We start from the raw sequence: 19135 nt of genomic DNA, 5'->3' as shown, positions 1-19135 counted from the left end.
ATTTACCCCAAGACAAGAGGAAAAGAAAAAAGAAAGAACCGCCTTAGTAGCTGCAGAATGAGGACACCATGCTCTTCTTCACAAAAGTTTAAGGGATGAGCCTGAACGCCTAAATGTCTCTTTACTGAAAAGTCAGAGAAGTAGGATAAAAGTGGATTTGAATCAGACTGTGTTTTAAAGGGAGTGACATCAGCTCTGCTAGGCCCATTGAGTCCTCCTGTGGTCACATTATTAACAGCTAATATTTCAGAAATTCCCATTACTTCCTTAATACTTGGTTAGTGGGAATATTGACAAAAATAATAGGTCACTGTGGACTTGGAACAGAAAATCCATTGAACCAAGATACAGACCGTAGATGGAAACTCTAGTGAGCAGGAATTTGATTCAAATGAACACATCATAATTTATCTTTTAAAAACTTTTATTCTACTTTTTCTTGGACTGTAATTTAATGTACATTTTAGATAAAAAAATAATCATATGCTCTAAAGTTTTTCGTATTTAATAAGAAAATTGATGAGTCCGGTTCTACTTTAGTTTCCTATGTAACTTAACTTTTAAAATCAAGTTTATTATTTTAATTTACAAATAATAAAATATACCCATTTATAGTGCAGAATAAGGTGAGTCTGACAAGCATATGTCTAGGTAACAAACACGACCACCAAGATGGACTATCTCCAACCCCTCCAACAGCTCTCTCATTCCCCAACGCAGTCATCTTCCCTCTGTCCATCCTCAAGGATCCACAGCTTGGCTCTTTATCCACATAAGATTTTTCCTCTTCTATAGTCTATAACAATAGGATCATGTAGTATATTCTCCTTTTTGTTTATCTTCTTTTGCTTACCATGTTTTCTTTAGGTTCAGCCAAGTTGTTAAATTTATCAGTAGTTTGTTTCTTGTTATGGGGAGTAAAATTCCACTATGTAAATAAACCATGGTGAGTTTATCATTCACCTGTTGTGGGATATTTGGGTTATTTGAAACCAGCTTTCCTCCATTATGAATAGTCTTTCTGTGGACATGTGTTTTCATTTGCCTTGGATAAAGACCCAGGAGAATTAGTAATAAAGTCACATGGTGGGTTTAACATTGTAAGAAATTGGAAAGATTTTCCTAAGTGATCGTACCACTTTCCATTTCTAGACGTATTGTGCGAGAGATCCAGTTGCTCCACATGTTGGCTAGGGTTGGATATTTTTGGTCTATTTACGTTTAGTAATCCTAGTGGGCACATAGTGTTTCCATGTGGTTTCAAGTGACATTTTAAAAATTACTAATGATGTTCATCTTTTCAGAAGTTTGTTGGCCTTTCTTTTGGGGCAGGGTTGAAGACTTATTCAAATTTTTTGTTCACTTATGCCTTGCTATTAAGTGGTAAAAATTCTTTACATATCTTGAATACAAGTCCTTTGTTAGATGTAGATACTGTGAACAGTTTTCCTACTCTGAATTGGCTTTTCACCTTCTTCTGTCTTTTGAAGGAAAGTTCTAAATTTTGACAAAAGTCTTATTTTTCAATTATCTTTTTTATGGCTGTGTATCCCTGAGAAATTTCTGCCTCCTCTGAGATCATAAAGATATTTTCCCATATTTTCTCCTAGAAATTTTATAGTTTTTAAATCACACAAGTAGGCCTCTGATCCATGTTAAGGTAATAGTTATATATGGTTTGAAGTAAAAATAGAATTTTTTTATATTGATGAACAGTCATCCCAGCACCATTTGTTGAAAACAGTTTCTTCTTATAAAGACATTTTTCTAAAACCAATTGATCACAAATATATGGTCTATCCCATTGGTTTTTATGTCAACTCCTTATGCCAATGTCATACTATGTTGACTCCTACAGCTTTACAGTAAGCCTTAAAGTCAGGTTCCAGCTTTGTCTTTAAATATTTCTTAGGCTAGTATAGAGTCTCTCTCACTTCCACATAAATGTTGGAATAAGACCGTCATTCTTCTACAAAAATCCTGCTGGGATCTATATTAGAATTCAATACATAGGGTGTAATTTCTTTCCAAATCAAGCTAACAATATTGAATCTTTCAAAATGTAAGCACAGTACTCCATTTCTTTAGGTCTTCTTTAATTTCTCTCAGCAAGATTTTGTCATTTTAGTGGACTATTTATGCCTAAATAGTTTAAGTTTAGGGGGTTCTAGTATAAAGTAACATTATAAATATTCATTTCCAATTGATTTTTTTTACAGTGCCCTTTAATCTAGAAACATTCATTCAGAAAATCCATCTATGGTTTTAATCTTTTAAATTCACTGAGATTTATTTTATGGCCAAGAATGTTGTCTCTCTTGATAAATGTTCCATGTACAAATGAAAAGAATGTGTATTCTGCTCTTATTAAACCAAGAGTTAAAAAAAAAAAAAGTCAATTAGGTCAAAAGTATTGTTCAAGTCTCCCTACATCCTTAGTGATTTTCTGTCTACATGATCCATCAATACACTTCAACAGAGTATTGAGACGTACAATTATAGTTGTAGATTTATCTATTCCTCTTTTGCTTCTATCAATTTTTACTATGTATTTTGAAGCTCTGTTATGAGACATACGTAAATGAGGATTGTTACATTCTCCTGATGAAATGATTTGGGGGCACAGGGTGCTGGGGAAATCAAACCCAGGGCTTCAGACATGCCAAACAAGTTTTTTTTTTTTTTTTTTTTACCACTGAGCCACATCCCCAGTCCCAATAAAATGATTCTTTACCATTATGAAGTCTCTCTCTCTATGCCTGATAATATTCCTTATTGTAAAGTCTACTTTTGAGGTAGTAATATAGCCATTCTGGCTTCATTTTGATAATTTTTGCATGGTGTACATTTTCCTGTCCTTTTACTTTCAAATTGTGTCTTTATATTTAGTGTGTGTGAAGACAACAAAGAGTTGGGTCTTGTTTTTGTACATGCACAGTATGATAAACTCTGGATATCAATAAGGATTTCACTGAGCTTAAATCTACTGTCTCACTATTTGTTTTCCATTTGTCCTGTCCTTGGTTCCTCCTCCTCTTCCCTGCCATTTCTGGACTGAGTTTTTGGTTTTTTTTTTTTTTTTTCTCATTTCACTTAGGCTCCACTATGGGTTTATTAACTAAACTTCATCATTTTTCTAGTGGTTTCTCTAGGGCAAGTGCCAAGAAAAAAATTTCCCATAAAGTTCCAGATAGTAAATATTTTAGGAGTTGCAGGCCATAAGGTCTCTGGTGTAACTAATAACTTTGCCATTAAACAACAAATATCCATTGACATGTGGTTGAGTTGCAATAAAACTTTACTTGCCAAAGAGGTAGCAAATAAGCTACTTTATCACTGGGGGCAAGAGGACAAGCTTAAACCAGATTTGATTTACAGAGGATAATTTGCCATTTGGTCTCTAGGGTTTAAAACCTACATGTTAACTTATCCTGCTTTGTCTTCAAGTGTTTTATCATTCTACCTACTGCATAAGCATTTGATGAGTGTAAAAAATTATTTTTCTGTTCCGGACTTTTATGAAATTGTTATATATTGTTTCTACAGAAGGTACAGACTCTACATTTTTTCTCCTAAAGAGCTTCTAAAATGAGAAAAGAAGCCTTTATAGGTACCCATCCATTTATCTTTTCGGGCATTCTTTGTTTTGTGTAGATCCACATTTCTAGCTGGTGTTATTTTCCTTTAGTCTCAAGAACTTTGACATTTCTTGAGGTGCAGGTCTATCAGTCATGAATTCTCAGCTTTGATTTGTCTAAAAGTTGTTTATTTTGACTTCAGTCTTGGAAGATATTTTACTGAATAAGAACCATAGTCTGACTAATTTCCCCCCAGAACTTTAAAGATGTCTATCGTCTTTGGCTTCCATAGCGGATAAAAAGTCTGTGATGTCTTTTTCTCCATTTTAAGATTTTCTCTTTATCTTTGGTTTTTAATAAATTGATTACGGTTATGACATTCCTTGATGTGGCTTTCTTCATGTTTGGTCTGCCCAGCTGATTTTGAGCTTGTTTAATTTCTGAGTTTTTATTTTTCATCATATTTGGAAAATTTGAAGCCATTCCTTCAAATATATATTTTTTTCTGTCTTCTCTCAACCCTCTCCTTCTGAGATTCTAAAATATATCAGTTAAACCATCTGATAACTCCCCACATGTCACCAAGGTGATGTTCATTTTCCCCTTACTTATTATTTTTGAGTTGCTATATCTAAGTTCCCTTTTTTCTTTGATAGTATCTTAATATGCTATTAAGGCAATTCAGAATTTTTGTTGTTTCAGAGGTATTTTTCAGCTCTTAATATTCCATTTGGTTCTTACATTGTCCCATCTTTCCTCATTATAGTTATATATTTCTTTTAGGTCACAAACATTTAAAATAGCTGTTTTCAAACTATTGTAATGACTTTCTTGCTAATGCCATCATCTCTGTCATTTCTGAGTTTGTTCCAATTGACAGAATTTCCTCCTGATTATGAGTCATATTTCTTCATGGGTCCAGTCTTATTTAACTAGATGCTGGACGTTTGGGAATTACTTCAAGTATTTAGATCTCATTTTTTTCCTCTGAAGAATGCTAAATTTTGTTTTGTCAAGCAGTTACAGTACTCTTACAGTGGGTCTTCTCCTTTTCAGGCGTCTTTTCAAACACTGTTGGCAAGGGTTTCAGATAATCTTTACACTAGAGCACAGGATGGCAAACTTTTTCTATAAATGGCCGGAGAATAAATAACTTAGCCCTTGTGGACCTAAACTATTCACCTCAAGGATGTAAAAAATAAATATGGCTATGTAACACTAAAACTTTATTTATAAAAACAAGCAGCAGTAGATGGGCTAGGATTTGGCCCATTTTTGCCAATGCCCACTCTAGAGCTGCTTTAGCACAACTACTGATGGTTTTACTGAGGTCCCCACTGCAAATCCAGGGTGTTTAATGAGGCCTTTTACTCCAACTAGTCAGAACTGGAACACCTTTCAGTCCCGTGTCAGCTCTGGTTGTTATTTACTTTATAGCTCCCCAGTTTCTCCTCTTCCTAACAGTGCTCTTTGCCTGGCCTCTTGGAAGTATACTCCACATAAGTGTAGCTTAGTCTTCTGCCCAAACACCAGAGGACCTGAAGGTATATTCATGAAGCCCTCTATGACAAGTTCCCTCCCTTCCCAAATTTGAGGTACTCAGTCGTCCTGAACTCTTGACTCCTAAACTTGGTGAGATCACCATGTTTGCTTTGTTCCATGTCCTTGGGCTGTGCCAGTATGTACAAAATGTCTCTAGGCAGAAAGACAAGGTGATTATAGTATAAGCAATGGAGGTAAGCATCTCCATTCTCTACCGGAACATAAAGTCCAGAGGCAGGTGAGGTACAACAGGGTTAATTACAGAACCAAGAGACGTGCAAGGCTCCTGCTTGCCATTCTTCAACACAGTGCACCATTTCTATATATCTGCCAAATGTTCATTTTTGATGCACTAACTTTGCAATGATGACCTAGATGCTAATGTGCTTTGGTGGTTTTTGCAAAAGCTAACTTTCTTCCATATGGATCCCACTGTAACTTTCTAGGTTGAAAGGACAGGCCCCAAACTGATTTCACTCTTCCAATATCCAGTAGAATTAGTCTCCAATGATAAGCCAGTGGATTCATGATCAAAGGATAATCCAAAAGAAAAATCACTTGCACAATTGCAAAAGGCAGCTAATCAAAGTTGTGGAGATGAAAATAGCCTATTTTTAAATCTTTCTCTACAGACACAATTTTAGGAAAAACCATACAGCAGCTAGGGTAACTAAGACTCAGAGAAGGCATATAACTTATTCCCTATGTGGGTATTTGGTCCAAAGATCCAGCATTGCTTTGATAACTGATTCATTTCTCTCCTAGGTGTGAAAGGAGTAGGAAAACACAGGCCACTACTTTTTAACATTCTAACTAAAACTATTGGCATCTTCTTCCTGAAACAGGAATTTGAAAGAACACCTGCTTCTCTGCATTTTCTAACTTATTTCCCTTTATGCCAGATAACTGACATTATTCAGACAATAGTTTTGTTTTTAAAATGGGATTGTGATGTTACAGTTTCTCCCATAAGTCATCAGAAAAAAAAAATAATAGCTTTGCTCAAGGGATGTTAAATAACAGAGTACCTCTGCTATGAAGGGGTGTATATGTAATTTTAGTAGGGTGCTAAGCATTAAGAGCTCCACTCATTTCCTCTGACCACAGCAAGGATGGTTTATTTGTGGAGGTTCAAGGCTTGTAAGGTGAACCATCTTATATCAGGAGCTCAGCCTCCCTTCTGTAACATGTTACTAAATGTAGGAGTATGAACCTTCAAACCAGTCTCTGCTCAAAGACTGACAGAACAGTACTGACAGCCTCAGTATCATTCCTGGTAGGCCCTGGTGCAATAATTGGCATAAAAGAGTAACCATCTTCCCTCAAAAGACTGTGTTCTCTTCATCTCCCAGCCCCACCCCTTTCCCATTTTCCAGATAAATATTTCCTCCAAGCAAGAGGGACTTACCCTACTATTACTATAACAAAATCCAGTAAATTCCATCCATTCCTAACATAAGCATTAGGATGTAGCAATAATCCATATGCAATAATCTTCAAAAATGTCTCGACTGTAAAAATAATCAGGAAGGCATATTCTACTTTTTCCTGTGAAAAGAAACACATACACACAAAAAAAAATGTGGGGTGGGAGAGACAAACAAACAGTGATTAGAATCAATATCTCAAAGATATAAGCATTTTTCTCCCAAGTTTTATTATGAGAAAGAAAACAATTACACTGCACCTGGTCCAGGAAGGCATTTTAACACTGAATTTCTCATAAGCAACTAAGTGTAAAACACTTTTCATTCCAGGCTGAATGATTGCATTTTGCCACCTGCCCTAATGCATGTGCAGTGAGTCTGCCTAGGACATAACGGGCATGTTTGTTATTTGCACATATTTGCAAAACGCCTGTTTTCCTCCCGAGATTGCCAAATCAGGTCCAGAAAAGCACAAGGGTGCAACAAAGATTTCAACAGCAACCTTGAACAGAATGTCCTCTGGAAGGAATGAAGATGTGCCTGTTTTGACCCTTATTTCCTCTTAAGTTCATGTCTAATTTTAAGTTAGAGTCAGCTTTATCAATGAAAAACCAGGTGACCTTGGGCAGGTCCCTCCCCTTCTCTGGACATAACTTCCTCATAGGCAGATTGAAATGGAGTAAATTCAGATGGCAAACACTGCCTGACTACTGGCAAGCTTCCTCTCGGTGGCTGACACTTCTGAGGCGCCATCACGTGCTTGTCCAGGGAGCCTGGGCTCAACTTCCAAATCCTTCTCTTCCACAAGCCATTCTCAGACTGCCAAACACCTCAGTGTGCCACCTGCTTGAGGACTACAAAATGGGAAACCTTCCAACTCCAACCCATTATGATTCTACCAGCTAAAGGAAAACACCTCAATCATCAGTTCTAAACGTTTTTAACTCCTTTTTTTTTTAATAAATATTTTCTTCATGGGACCCTGGTTTCAATAAAAATAGGGACTAACAGGAATATGCATAACCAAGAGGCATTCCTGGGCTAGAAGCTACTTAATAACTAAATGAAAAAAATCACTTAGTACATCTTCTGTCCTGAACAAGAAGCCGGGATTAGGAAAAATTCTCCACTCTCGTCCTCATCCTTGAAAAGTCTGGTCTGGTGGGGGAATGTGAGGGTTTCAAACCTGCATCCACAGAACCTCTGGAATCACAAGAAAGGTATTGGATAAAGAGCAATTCTCTACTTTTAGCCCTCTGCTAAGGCCTAAGTCCTCATCCACTTCTCCCTTACCCTTCCTTTTCGTGACTGACAAAGTGGGAGCTCTGCTATGTCATGTATGTTGTAGACATTTTTATAAATGCAAACTTTTGGTTTTTAAAGAAAACTTAAGCTCCTGAAGGAAAACTATTTTTAAAATAATCTCTTAAAATATTCACTTTGGGATGATACCAACAGACCTTATATATATTTGCTTGCAGAAGCCCCAGTACCCTTTTACATTCAAATGTTAAGTCTTGCCTAAGCTACCCCAGGCTCTGTCTGTGACCAGAGTACTGGCCCCCTGTCCCTGGCTGTCCCAAGGGGAGCTTCCCCCATGCCTTGCTGCCATTATCTCCTTGTTAGCCACCAGGGGAACCATCTAAACACGGCTGTGCATCCTAGCCAGCACCCCCATTTGCCACTCTCCACTGGTCATGTAAAAGTCAGTTTATCAGTTCTTCCTTCCCTTGCCCCAGAGCATCATGGTTCCTGTCATTTCTAAACCTGCCCTCCAGAGCTCTCTTTGATCCCTGGCATACCATCACAGCAGGAGGCACACCACACAATCCTACATTCACCCTGCTGTGATATCCGGAGAAGAAGCAGGGCACATTTTGCTACTGGTGGGGGTGGGGGGCAGATACAGGAAGGCTTGTATAAGGCAGGAACTGTTAACTCTGAAAGCTCAAGGAAGAATTCTGTTATATAAACCACAGGGAAAAAAAAAATCCCTGAAAACACAACCTGCTATACTCAAATCAGACCCTGGCCACCAAATGCACATCGTCAATATGTTTTTGAGACGTAATATTCTAAGGGAACGAGATAATCTAAAAACAGCACACTGATTTTTACAATTCCTCTTCCGTTTTTATCCTTTCTGCTGTATTTACTAGGCCAGACAGGAAAAAAAGGCTTTTGCTGCTATCAATATTCATAGCAGTTACATCCCTACGTCAAGACAGCATTATACTTCAGAGCAGAAAAACAAGGAAGGGAACAGAGAGTCCACCTACCAAACACAGCTTGTTTTTCCTCTTTGGCTTTTATTTATAAGTAATTTTGCCGCCACAATACAAGGACCATTAGTATAACTAAATTGGTGAAGGTTCTTTTATACCCTTCCCTGTCCTCTTCCCCACCCCCACCCCTTTTTTTTTTTTTAAAGACTTTGGCTTCCTTTTGCAAAATCCTTAGTGAATTACTTGATGGAATCGATTCTAAAAAATGTAACATTGCTTTAAAGTGATTCTTTATTACAGAAATTCTACCATAACTGAACAATCAGAGCCCATAGAACAGGTTGCCCAGAAGCCAGTGTCATCCTGGTCCTCAGTCCTGACACTAAAAAGGACTCCTATGAGATAAGTGTAGCTCTACATTAAACAAATGCAGAGTCTTAAAAAAAAAGATGCAAAACAATAATAGAGGGAATGGGATAATTATTTGCTTTACAAAAGGATTGGTCATTTGAGAAAAGAAAGTCAAGTGAATTTGAAAAGGAAACCAATAAGAGATTCAGGTTTCTAACTGCACACAGGGGAAACAGGAGGCAAGATGCGGTACAGAGCAGACACTGAGGTCACTCGGCCAAGACAGATGTGAGCACAGGAAGATGCAACAGTAAGGATAAGGAAGAAGTAGCTGAGCAAGAACCCTTCAGACCAGACATGCAGTGGGCTGTCCCTCCTATACGGCCTGGACAGAGCTACATTTTAAAAGTTCCCCTTCCCAGGCTAAACAGAAATACTACATGATCTCCAATTCCCCTCCATATGTCAGGCAGAGACAGGCCTGTGTCACTCAGCCACCCACCATGCCAGGTTTCTCCTCATGGCAGAAGGTCCTGTTTAGCAGAGTTCTCCCTTTAGAAAACCACCACCAGAGACCACCTTATATATGGACCCACATTCCCTATGAGACCTTGGCCAAAGAAATAAAGGGTTAACTCTAATTCTGAAACCTGGTCTATCTTCTTTAAATAGTGATATTTCACCAATAGGATAGTCTCTAAAACAATTTACAGTTTCTAAAAACAGTTATCTTACACAGAACCTTAAGAAACAAACTCAACTGGTAAGAATTAGGAGACGTCAGAATCTTTGTTTCTTGGTTATTTCCTCTTCTCAGAAATCTTCTAACTAGCTGTGTAATATCAATGTTCATCTGTCTGTCCATCCACCCATCCATCCATCCCTGAGCACCTGGTTGCTCTTCAGCAAAGTGGGATCCCTAGTCTCACAGAACTTCCAATTTGTGTCAGAAGATCAAGAAAGGCTTGACACAGCCAGGTGATATTCACCTTTTTGCTTTGCTCATCTACCACATGGCCCCAAGTCTTTGAGAAGGCTTTTCTGACTTGTACTCCACCAGTACTACCCTCCCCCATCTCTTCTGTACCCTGCTAGTCCCCTACTATTCAGAACTACCCTATTGTCAGGGAACATCCCTTACTGTTTTTGTAACTCAACCATTTAGTACTGTAACAGGCATACTTAAGGCACTCATAAGTGCTACTAGGAAGTAGAGAAGAAAACAGGAGAAACTATATCTAAAAAGAGAACTATAAAAATGTGAGGTTTTGGAGCCAGGGTTGTGGCTCAGTGGTGGAGCACTTGCCTATCATGTGTGAGGCACTGGGTCCAATCCTTAGCACCATGTTAAAAATAAATAAAATAAACGTATAAAAAACATAATAACAATTTAAAAATGTGAGGTTTTGTGATCCTTATATACCTATCAAAAAGCAAAAGACAGGGTATGTATCTTTCTAAATCACTATAAATGCTTTCTAGAGCAAGTTTGGAATAAATGGTCAAACTGATGAGATAAAAGCTGATGTCATTTTACCTGGCCCTCCCTTTCCATTCCAACCTGCAGGCTAGGGATAAGTTCTTCAATCTTCCATCCTTCCCTCTCTTCCTCTTCCAACTTTCTCACTTCTAGGAGATTCCTTCACATCATAGGCCAACCTGACATCTCCTACATATCCCCGGGACTTTTCTACTCCCACGCCTTTACTCACCAGGCTTTGCTTACCTGGTCTATATATACTTCTGCCCCTATATATGGAAACTTCCCTCTTCAGAGGGAGTGAATACATAGGTCTATGATACAAGCACAGCATAGTTGAGAGAAAAGAACACAGGACTTGTTGCCGTAATATTTGTTTTCTGCTAGTCAAAGCTTAGCCACTGATTCATGCTGTGGCCCTGGGCCACAGTGGAACAATTCCACATCCTGTTCCCTCTTTCTAGAATGTGTTCCCGCCCCCCTTTTCCCATCAACCTAAGCTCTATTTGTCCTTCAGGGCTCAGCTTAAATGGTACTTCCTCAGCATAACCTTTTCTGACCTCCCAGACAAAATTGGAGCCTGCTGTCATATACTGTTAAAGCCTATTATAATTCACAGCCCTAATTCACAATGAAAATTTAACTTTTTAAAGATTACCTTTTTAATATAGAGCCCAGATATAAATCTACACATTTACAGTCAAAGCATCTTTGACAAAAGATGCCAAGAACACAAAATGGGAAAGGACAGTCTCTTCAATTAATGATGTTGATAGAACTAGATATTCACATGCAAATAAAATCAGACCCTTTAATCTCACACCATGTATAAAAATCAACTAAAACCAGAATTTAAAAATTAAGACTTGAAATTGTACACACACTAGAAGAAAATAGAGGGTAAAACTTCTTGACATTGGTTTGGGCAAAGACTTTGGCTATGACCCCAAAAGCAAAAACTAGTCAAAAGGCAGTACATCAAACGAAAAAGCTTATGCACAGCAAGTGAACAACAGAATAAGGACAATTTAGGGAGCAGGAGAAAATATTTGCAAACCATATGCCTGATAAGGGATTAATATCCAAAATATATAAGGAACTCAAATAATTCAACAGCAAGAAAATGACACATTTAAAAAAAATGAGCTAAGGAATCTTTAGACATTTCTCAAAAGATACCATACAATAGTCAAATATACCTATTTTCATAGGTATATGAAAATACTAATTGTAATACTAATTATTAAGGAAATGCACATTAAATGAGATAGCACCTCATACCTGTTAAGATGGCTATTATTAAAAAAAAAAAGAAGAAGAAGAAGAAGAAGAAGAAGAAAAGGTGGCTATCATCAAAAAGATGAGGCAGATGTTGGCGAAGATGAGGGAAAAGTGAACCCGGGCATGCTGATGGTGAAAATGTAAATTACTACAGTTATTATGCAGAACAGTATGGAGATTCCTTTAAAATTAAAAATAGAACTACCATATGATACAGCAATTCCATTTCTGGGAAATATTCAAAGGAAATTAAATCAGTGTGTTCAAGAGACATCTGCACCCTATGTTTACTCTAAAGCATTATTCACAACAGCCAATATACAGAATGAACCTAATGTCCCTCAGTAGATGGGTGGATAATGTCATTCATTATACATATATCTCCATCCACCCCAAACTAAAACTCTTTAGCTTTAAAAAAAAAAAACCAGGAAATCCTGGGCTGGGGTTGGGGTTCAGCCTTAGAGCACGTGCCCCATATGTGTGAGGCCCTGGGTTCAATCCTCAGCACCACATAAAAAAATGTTATTGGGGGCTGGGGTTGTGGCTCAGTGGTAGAGCATTTGCCTAGTATGTGTGAGGCACTGGGTTCAATCCTCAGTACCACATAAAAATAAATAAAATAAAGGTATTGTGTCCATCTACAAATGAAAAATTTTTTTAAAAAAACAAGTTATTGTGTCCATCTACAACTAAAAATATTTTTTTTTTAAAAAAAGGAAATCCTATCATTTACAACATCATGCTACTTGAAATAAGCCTAGGACAGAAAGACAAATACTCATGATATCATTTATATGTGGAATCTAAAAAATGTTAAGCACAAAGAGGCAGAAAGTCGAATGTTGGTAACAGGGACTAGGGGCAGAGGGATGAAAAGGGTTGGAGGGAAGCTGGTCAAGATACAAACTTTTAAACAGGAGGAGTATGTTCATGAGGTCTACTGTACGACATGGTGACCACGGTTAATAATATTATGTAGTTGAAAACAGATAAGAGTAGATTTTAAATGTTCTTGCCACAAAAAATAAGAATGTGGATAATATGTTAATTAGCTTAATTTAGCCATTCCATAATGTATACATATATCAAAATGATGTTGTACACTATAAATATGTATAATTTGTCAATTTTGATAATTTTTTAAAAATTACCTCCTTAATAACTGTATCACCCAATGAATGTACATTTCTATAAGGCCAGAGGTAATTTCTATTTCATTCAACATTGTATTCCCAAGACCTGTCACAAAAATAGATACTTAAGAGTTTACAAATGAATAAATGAGCATAATAAGAGATTTTGACTAAATATTATGTCTCTTCCTGCTAGTAAGTTCCATAATGCCAGGGCCCTCTTGGTTTTACCTTGTTCCAGGAAGACTTCCATCCCAGAACAGCCACCCTGTCCTCTAATCATGGCCAGCCCTGCTGGACAGCAGGGTGAAGGTAGTCCAATCAGAGGGAGGAGCACAAGCACAGGGTGACAAGTGTCCTACAGAAGCACAAAGGGTGCGTGGGAAGGGGTGGGATGAGGCTGAACAGGCAGATGGCCATGAAGGGCCTCAGGTGCCTTTTGACGGGGTCTGGCCTCTGTTTCTCATGTGTAAAATGAGCAGACAGAATCAGATCATCTCTTCCAGTTGGAAAACTACAATTCGCTGTGACCTGCTGAGCAAAGCTCCCACACAGGCTTCACAAGGAGGTTCTGGGAGGGTTCAGAGGCCCCTGGAAAGAGCCATCTCAGGGCAGCATGAACCAAGAGCAGCTACTGTTTCTCCAAATGGTTGGGTTCACCTGAGGTCAACATGGGCACTTGGGCTGGTCTTCCTGAGACGCACTCTCACCCACTGTACTATACACTTCAAGAGGTGACCTCAAGGAACCACACGACTGCAATCACAGTTACAATAAGCTGATCCAACCGCTAGTAAAACTCTGATGCGTGAACCACAGGAGGGTGACCAGCAGGCAGGCCTTGCAGCTCAGAGCTGCTTGGCTGTAAATAGAGGTGATTTGCTCCCCTACAGGTATTAATGAAGTATCTACTCAGAAGGCCTCCAATGCGTAGTTTAATGCCACATTTACATGAAGAAACTGGCTAGAAGTGTCGGTTTGCATTTGTTTGTATTCATCTTTGGTTTAAGAGTACAAATTTTACATGACATTTGTGTCCCTGGTCTCTGCTGCACTGTTATTCTGTTTGAATCATTTAGCCCTCCCGATTCTCAGTTCTCTCATCTATAAAGCAGGAATAGTCGTTCTTGATGGACCATCCAGGTTATGGGGAAAATCTGACCAAGTGAAGGGAAGGCCAGAGGGTGGGAAGGAAGAGCTCTGCCGGCTGTAACACACTTCACCATCAAAGCTTGCTCTGAACAAGGATGGACACAAGATTGGTCCATGGGAAGCATGAGTAAACTCCCTGTGCTGAATTCCACAGAAGCATCTGGAACTCTCAAGCGGTTTCTCCTGATATACCACAGCAGCCCAGTGCACTCATGACCACTGAGGATAGCAAGACCCTGCCCAGGATGCTGACCAGAATGAGCCCAGAGCAGCTCAGCCAATAGGAGGCAGCCAGCAGGGTAGCCTCAGAGACATCTGGTCTGCGGGCAGCATCACACCTGGGGGCAGGGGGCAGTCTCTTCGCTCAAAGGCAGCTGCTGCTTTGCTGCTGAGTCTAGAGCTGTCAGCTGAGATGGGATGGGTCACTATGGTCCTTATCACCCAGCAAAATTCCCAGGGTGACAGCACCCAACTCCTGGAGCCACTCCATTCCTGCTCTCAGTTCAAAGGCTACAGAAGTTGGAATGTAGGGCAGGTTACTGGTTCAGGGATAGGCATATGTCCCAACCCACACCATCCAGGTCCAATTAGAGCTAATCCTGGGATTTGCACTTCACTTCAGCAACTAGATAAATTCTGTCATTGGCAGGATTAAACCCTGAGAAACTATAAGCCTGCAGTTACCAGTGGGACATTGAGATGAAGAGCCAACACCAAGGGAAGCCAAACCAAAAAGGGGAGTGTGTGTCAGACATAGAAATTTAGAAGCATGTGACCCTGATATGCCATTGTATGAGCACCTGGATCAAGATGATCCTAAAGTCAGATATTCACTCCCCAATCCTTGCGTTTTCCAGTTATAAAAAACAAATTAAACTAGTGTAGGTTGGGTTTGTGGTCAACTGCAAGTTAAAGAGTTCTAGTTAGGGGCTGGGATTGTGGCTTAGTATTAGAGTCCTCACCTAGCACGTGAGAGGCCCTGGGTTCGATCCTCAGTACCATATAAAAAATAAATAAATAAAATAAAGGTATTGTTTCCAACTACAACTAAAAAATAAATAATTTTTAAAAAAGAGTTCTAGTTAAATGCACAGTCCTAGAGGATCATTCTGCTTCTCCAAAAGCTCAAAGCAACAAAGAATATTCAGCAGTTACTATTTTCCCAAAAGCAGACTTCTTTGATGCTTCCCTCTGACCCAGAGGCTCAGTGAAAGGCCCCTATACCTAGGCCCCATAAGTCCTGCAAGTCACTGCCTCTGGAAATTCATCTAGATTCAGCTTTCCAAATTTACTGCTTCATACTCATCCGGTCTCTGAGGGCATCTTCAATTTTAACCTCAGAGGTAAAGCGGATGGTAAAGAGGAAGTGGAGAGGAAGTGGAGTTGAACATGCCAACTGTGGAATGTACCCACTGCCAAGAGAAATCAGAGACCAGGTCTCCAGGCATGTTTGAAGTACTCCATATGCAGGAGTGCAATAAATTAGTAGAAGCACCCCTCAGATCTTTAAGACCTGTCTACACTCCATCTATCAATAAACTACTTACTCTCATAGCCCCAACAGGGATGGGGCACCCTGCCCTACCCAATTCCCCTCTCTCCTCCACATCCCCCAGCTCCAGTCCATCTAATGTCTTGCATATGTCATATCCATTGAAACATCTGGTCTTTGTGCTTGCTCTTGTCCTCCAAGACTTGAAACACTTCAGTTTATCTAAATCCTACTCCACATTTAAAGGAAGACTAGAGAATTCTATTTTGCCCATGCAATGTTTGTTCCCTCTTTTGAAAGCCTGATACACTAACCAGAGTGGACCACTGACTGCCACATTCCTCCACCCCGACTCCCTGTAGCAGACAACCCCACTAGTCATTAGATAGCATAGCATTTCACTCCCCTCTCCACTGACAGAGTCCCACGGTGCTCCTGTTAGGCATCACCCATTGAGTGGGGCAGATATTATTTGCTATCCCGGAGTTAAAAGTTATGTTTTGGCATTTGATTATGAAATTAAATTGTATCAACAACATTCAAGTACCAACTATGTGTGAGGACATGAAAGAGCAAAGAAAGGCAAGGGACTATCCCTGTTTTCAGAAGCTTCTGGTATAGCTAGGAAGTCAATCTACTGACATGCTGCCTTGCATTACTTATAGATCATCTTACTCTGAGGACAGGAACCATTTTATCTATTGCTATAGAATCCTCCTGGGGTACCAAAGCAGAGAACTGATCATTTAGCCTCAATAAACACCTTGACAACCACACACACACACACACAAAGGGAAAACAAAGCCACGATCTCAAGGCTATATTGCTAAGTACTGAGCCAGCAACCCTGTCATACCATCAGAGAGCTCTAAGAGCTAATACCTGGGCCAGAATATGAGGTACCCTTCCCTAGTTGAAGTTGCATGGTTCTACTTTCTTTCTAAACCATGTAAGACCTTTACATCTCATCCCAACAGTGTAGGTCAGACTGGGTAACAGTAGGATTATGTGTCCTACATGGGACTGATCAAAATTGTCTGCCATATCCCTTGAAATCTCTGGAGCTCGGCATACAACAGCTATCCAACACCTAACATTTTAGAAAAATCCTAGAAGTGGTTACTTTATGTGACATCACCAAACTCTGCAATACATCTACCTCCTTTGTTGAAAGGAATGAACAAATATTTCCAAATTGCAGTTTAAAAGTAAACCTTTTCACTTTGACAAGATATATTTGACATCCTTCCTTTTCTCCATTAACAGAGCCTTAAAAAAAAAAAGCTTTTTAAATCTGTACAGTTAAATTCACTGATGTTTGAATTAGAAGTGAAACCATAGTCCACTCTGGTCCCAGGCCTGCCAACTCTCTCCTGTGTTTATTCTATCCTATTCCACCTTAATCACAGCTGGATGATTTTGGCTGCTGGACCACAGAAAGTTAGGTATGGCCATCTAGTCAACTTCAACCTAGCAACCTGAACATGGCCCTTGGTGATGGAGCCACGTCTGCCAGGCAGAGCATCTGTGAGCATACCCATCCTGGTGGGCAGTGCTACTGAGCTCCTACCACAAGGCAGTCACTATGCCAATTAGCATTTTGATCTTTGACAGTGGAGGCAAAAGAGCCTAGATTCAGGTCCTAGCTCTGCCACTTATTATCTGCATAGACTCAGGTGACATTATGCCTCCTCCCTGCAGCTTCTTCATCAAAAATAACAATAAATGTGGGAGTTTCTATTCCTAAGTATGAGTGAGGTAATACATATAAAACACACAGGCCAGGATCTGGGTTTGGCAAATTTCCATGGCCTCAAAGCATGCGGGCTGTTAGTTTTGTGCTCATGCAATGCTCCTCTGCCTGGCCACTGCCCAGGACTAGCACAACGCCTAGCACAGGGTAACTGCTAAAGATTCACTTAGTAAAAGGACAATGACTCAACTCACTGCTGACCCTGTAGTCTAAACCCTGGCAAGGGTGCACCTCTCTCCAGAGGAGGCCCTTTCTTGGCTTCAATAAGAGAGCATTGGTTCCAATAAGAGAGCACCTGTCCAACACCTTCCCAGACTGTCCTGCAAAAGTCTGTAGTCTGTTATAGACAGAACAGAACAGTAAAGAGATAAAAAGGCCCAACTCCTCAGGTCTCATGTTACTGATCTCCCTGTATTGTGAAGGAAACTGTGTGGCAGGGGGTCAGTGGAGAGCAGACTATATTCATCTCACCACAAAAACTAACCTTTTGGATAAAAGACCCTAATTCATGAACACCACTTTTCCCTGTGAATGTGCTGAGACCATAGGAACATAGATCATTTCTAAGTAAATTCATGTATCAAAGTTTTTTTTTTAAATACTTAAAGCATAGAGTCTGTAATTGAAGTGTTTGACATATTTACTCAGAAGATTATAATTCCATGACTATAATTCACCATTGTTTTACTATTATAAAGTTAATGAAGAGACATTGGGAGGCTTAAAAACCAGACACCAGTCAACTGTGGTCTTGAAGAGAAAATGAATCAACAGGACCAAGTCCCAGCTGACCCATGCTGGACAGGGAGCATCTAAGAAGCCAGCGTTATTTGCACTGACCTGGTCTTACCAGGCAAACCTCACATGCATCTGTCACTTGATGAACCTCCCAGAGGCTGAAGAGGGCTCTACCAGTAACCCTCAAAGCATAGACTTCCCAACAGGCTTTTTACAAGTGACTACACTTGTAGAACTGGGTGTTCTTGGAAGCATTTACTAGGGGAAACTTTCTAATTAAATATTTAGGTATCTGATTTGAGATTTTTTTTTTTACTTTAAAAAATGTTTTAGCATCACTGAGCATCTTATACTTTAAAATCAGCTGAAACTAAATATTCAGGCAGAAGAATAAAGTGGAAAGAAAAAGAAATTTATATGAAAAAGAATAGAGCAAAAAATAAGACTGTTTCAAAGAGGTATCCTGTAAAGACATATCTTTATGAATATTTAAGATTTTTAAAACTTTTTTAAATTTTATTTTTTAGTTGTAGTTGGATGCAAATACCATGATTTTATTTATTTATTTTTATGTGCTGCTGAGGATTAAACCCAGGGCCTATGCACGTGGTAGGCGAGCGCTCTACCACTAAGCCACAACCCCAGCCCAATATTTGAGATTTTTAACACATAATGTAAAAGAAGAAAATCAGATTAGTGACTCAAGTCATCTTGTCCCTTGAATGAAACCGTTTCTTGGTCCAGAAAAAGTATTTCTCCAGAGAATTAATTGAGAAAAGAATCCATTGACAATAGGAACTAAGCACCAATTACAGGAAGAAGAATAACATTTTCCCATCTTTGTGGAATTTATTGTGAAATGGAGGAGAGATATCATTTCAGTGGAATTCATAGGAAATTAATTTAGTGGGTTTTATACAGCATTTTTCAAAAAAAATCCCCAATATAATGGAAAATATAAAATGTAAGGAAATGCTAGA

At 39.1% G+C, this 19135-nt stretch overlaps 1 protein-coding gene across 10 annotated transcripts in view; it reads right to left on the bottom strand.

Annotated features, from left to right (window-relative positions):
• Nucleotides 1–19135, bottom strand: part of Cacna1d (calcium voltage-gated channel subunit alpha1 D) — a 315633-nt gene that overhangs the window by 146480 nt on the left and 150018 nt on the right. For all 10 annotated transcript variants that reach the window (XM_058582147.1, XM_058582148.1, XM_058582140.1 and 7 more), the window contains exon 4: nucleotides 6529–6668. In XM_058582147.1, coding sequence (XP_058438130.1) covers nucleotides 6529–6668 — 140 coding nt within the window. The remainder of the gene's footprint in view (nucleotides 1–6528; nucleotides 6669–19135) is intronic.

Source organism: Marmota monax, unplaced genomic scaffold, assembly GCF_021218885.2.
Source record: "Marmota monax isolate L192 unplaced genomic scaffold, Marmota_monax_Labrador192_F-V1.1 WCK01_AAM20220418_F8-fsc00042, whole genome shotgun sequence".
In the NCBI taxonomy this organism is placed as follows: Eukaryota; Metazoa; Chordata; class Mammalia; order Rodentia; family Sciuridae; genus Marmota; species Marmota monax.
The sequence above is the reverse complement of the archived record's forward strand: the minus strand, read 5'-3'. Positions and strand labels throughout refer to the sequence as shown.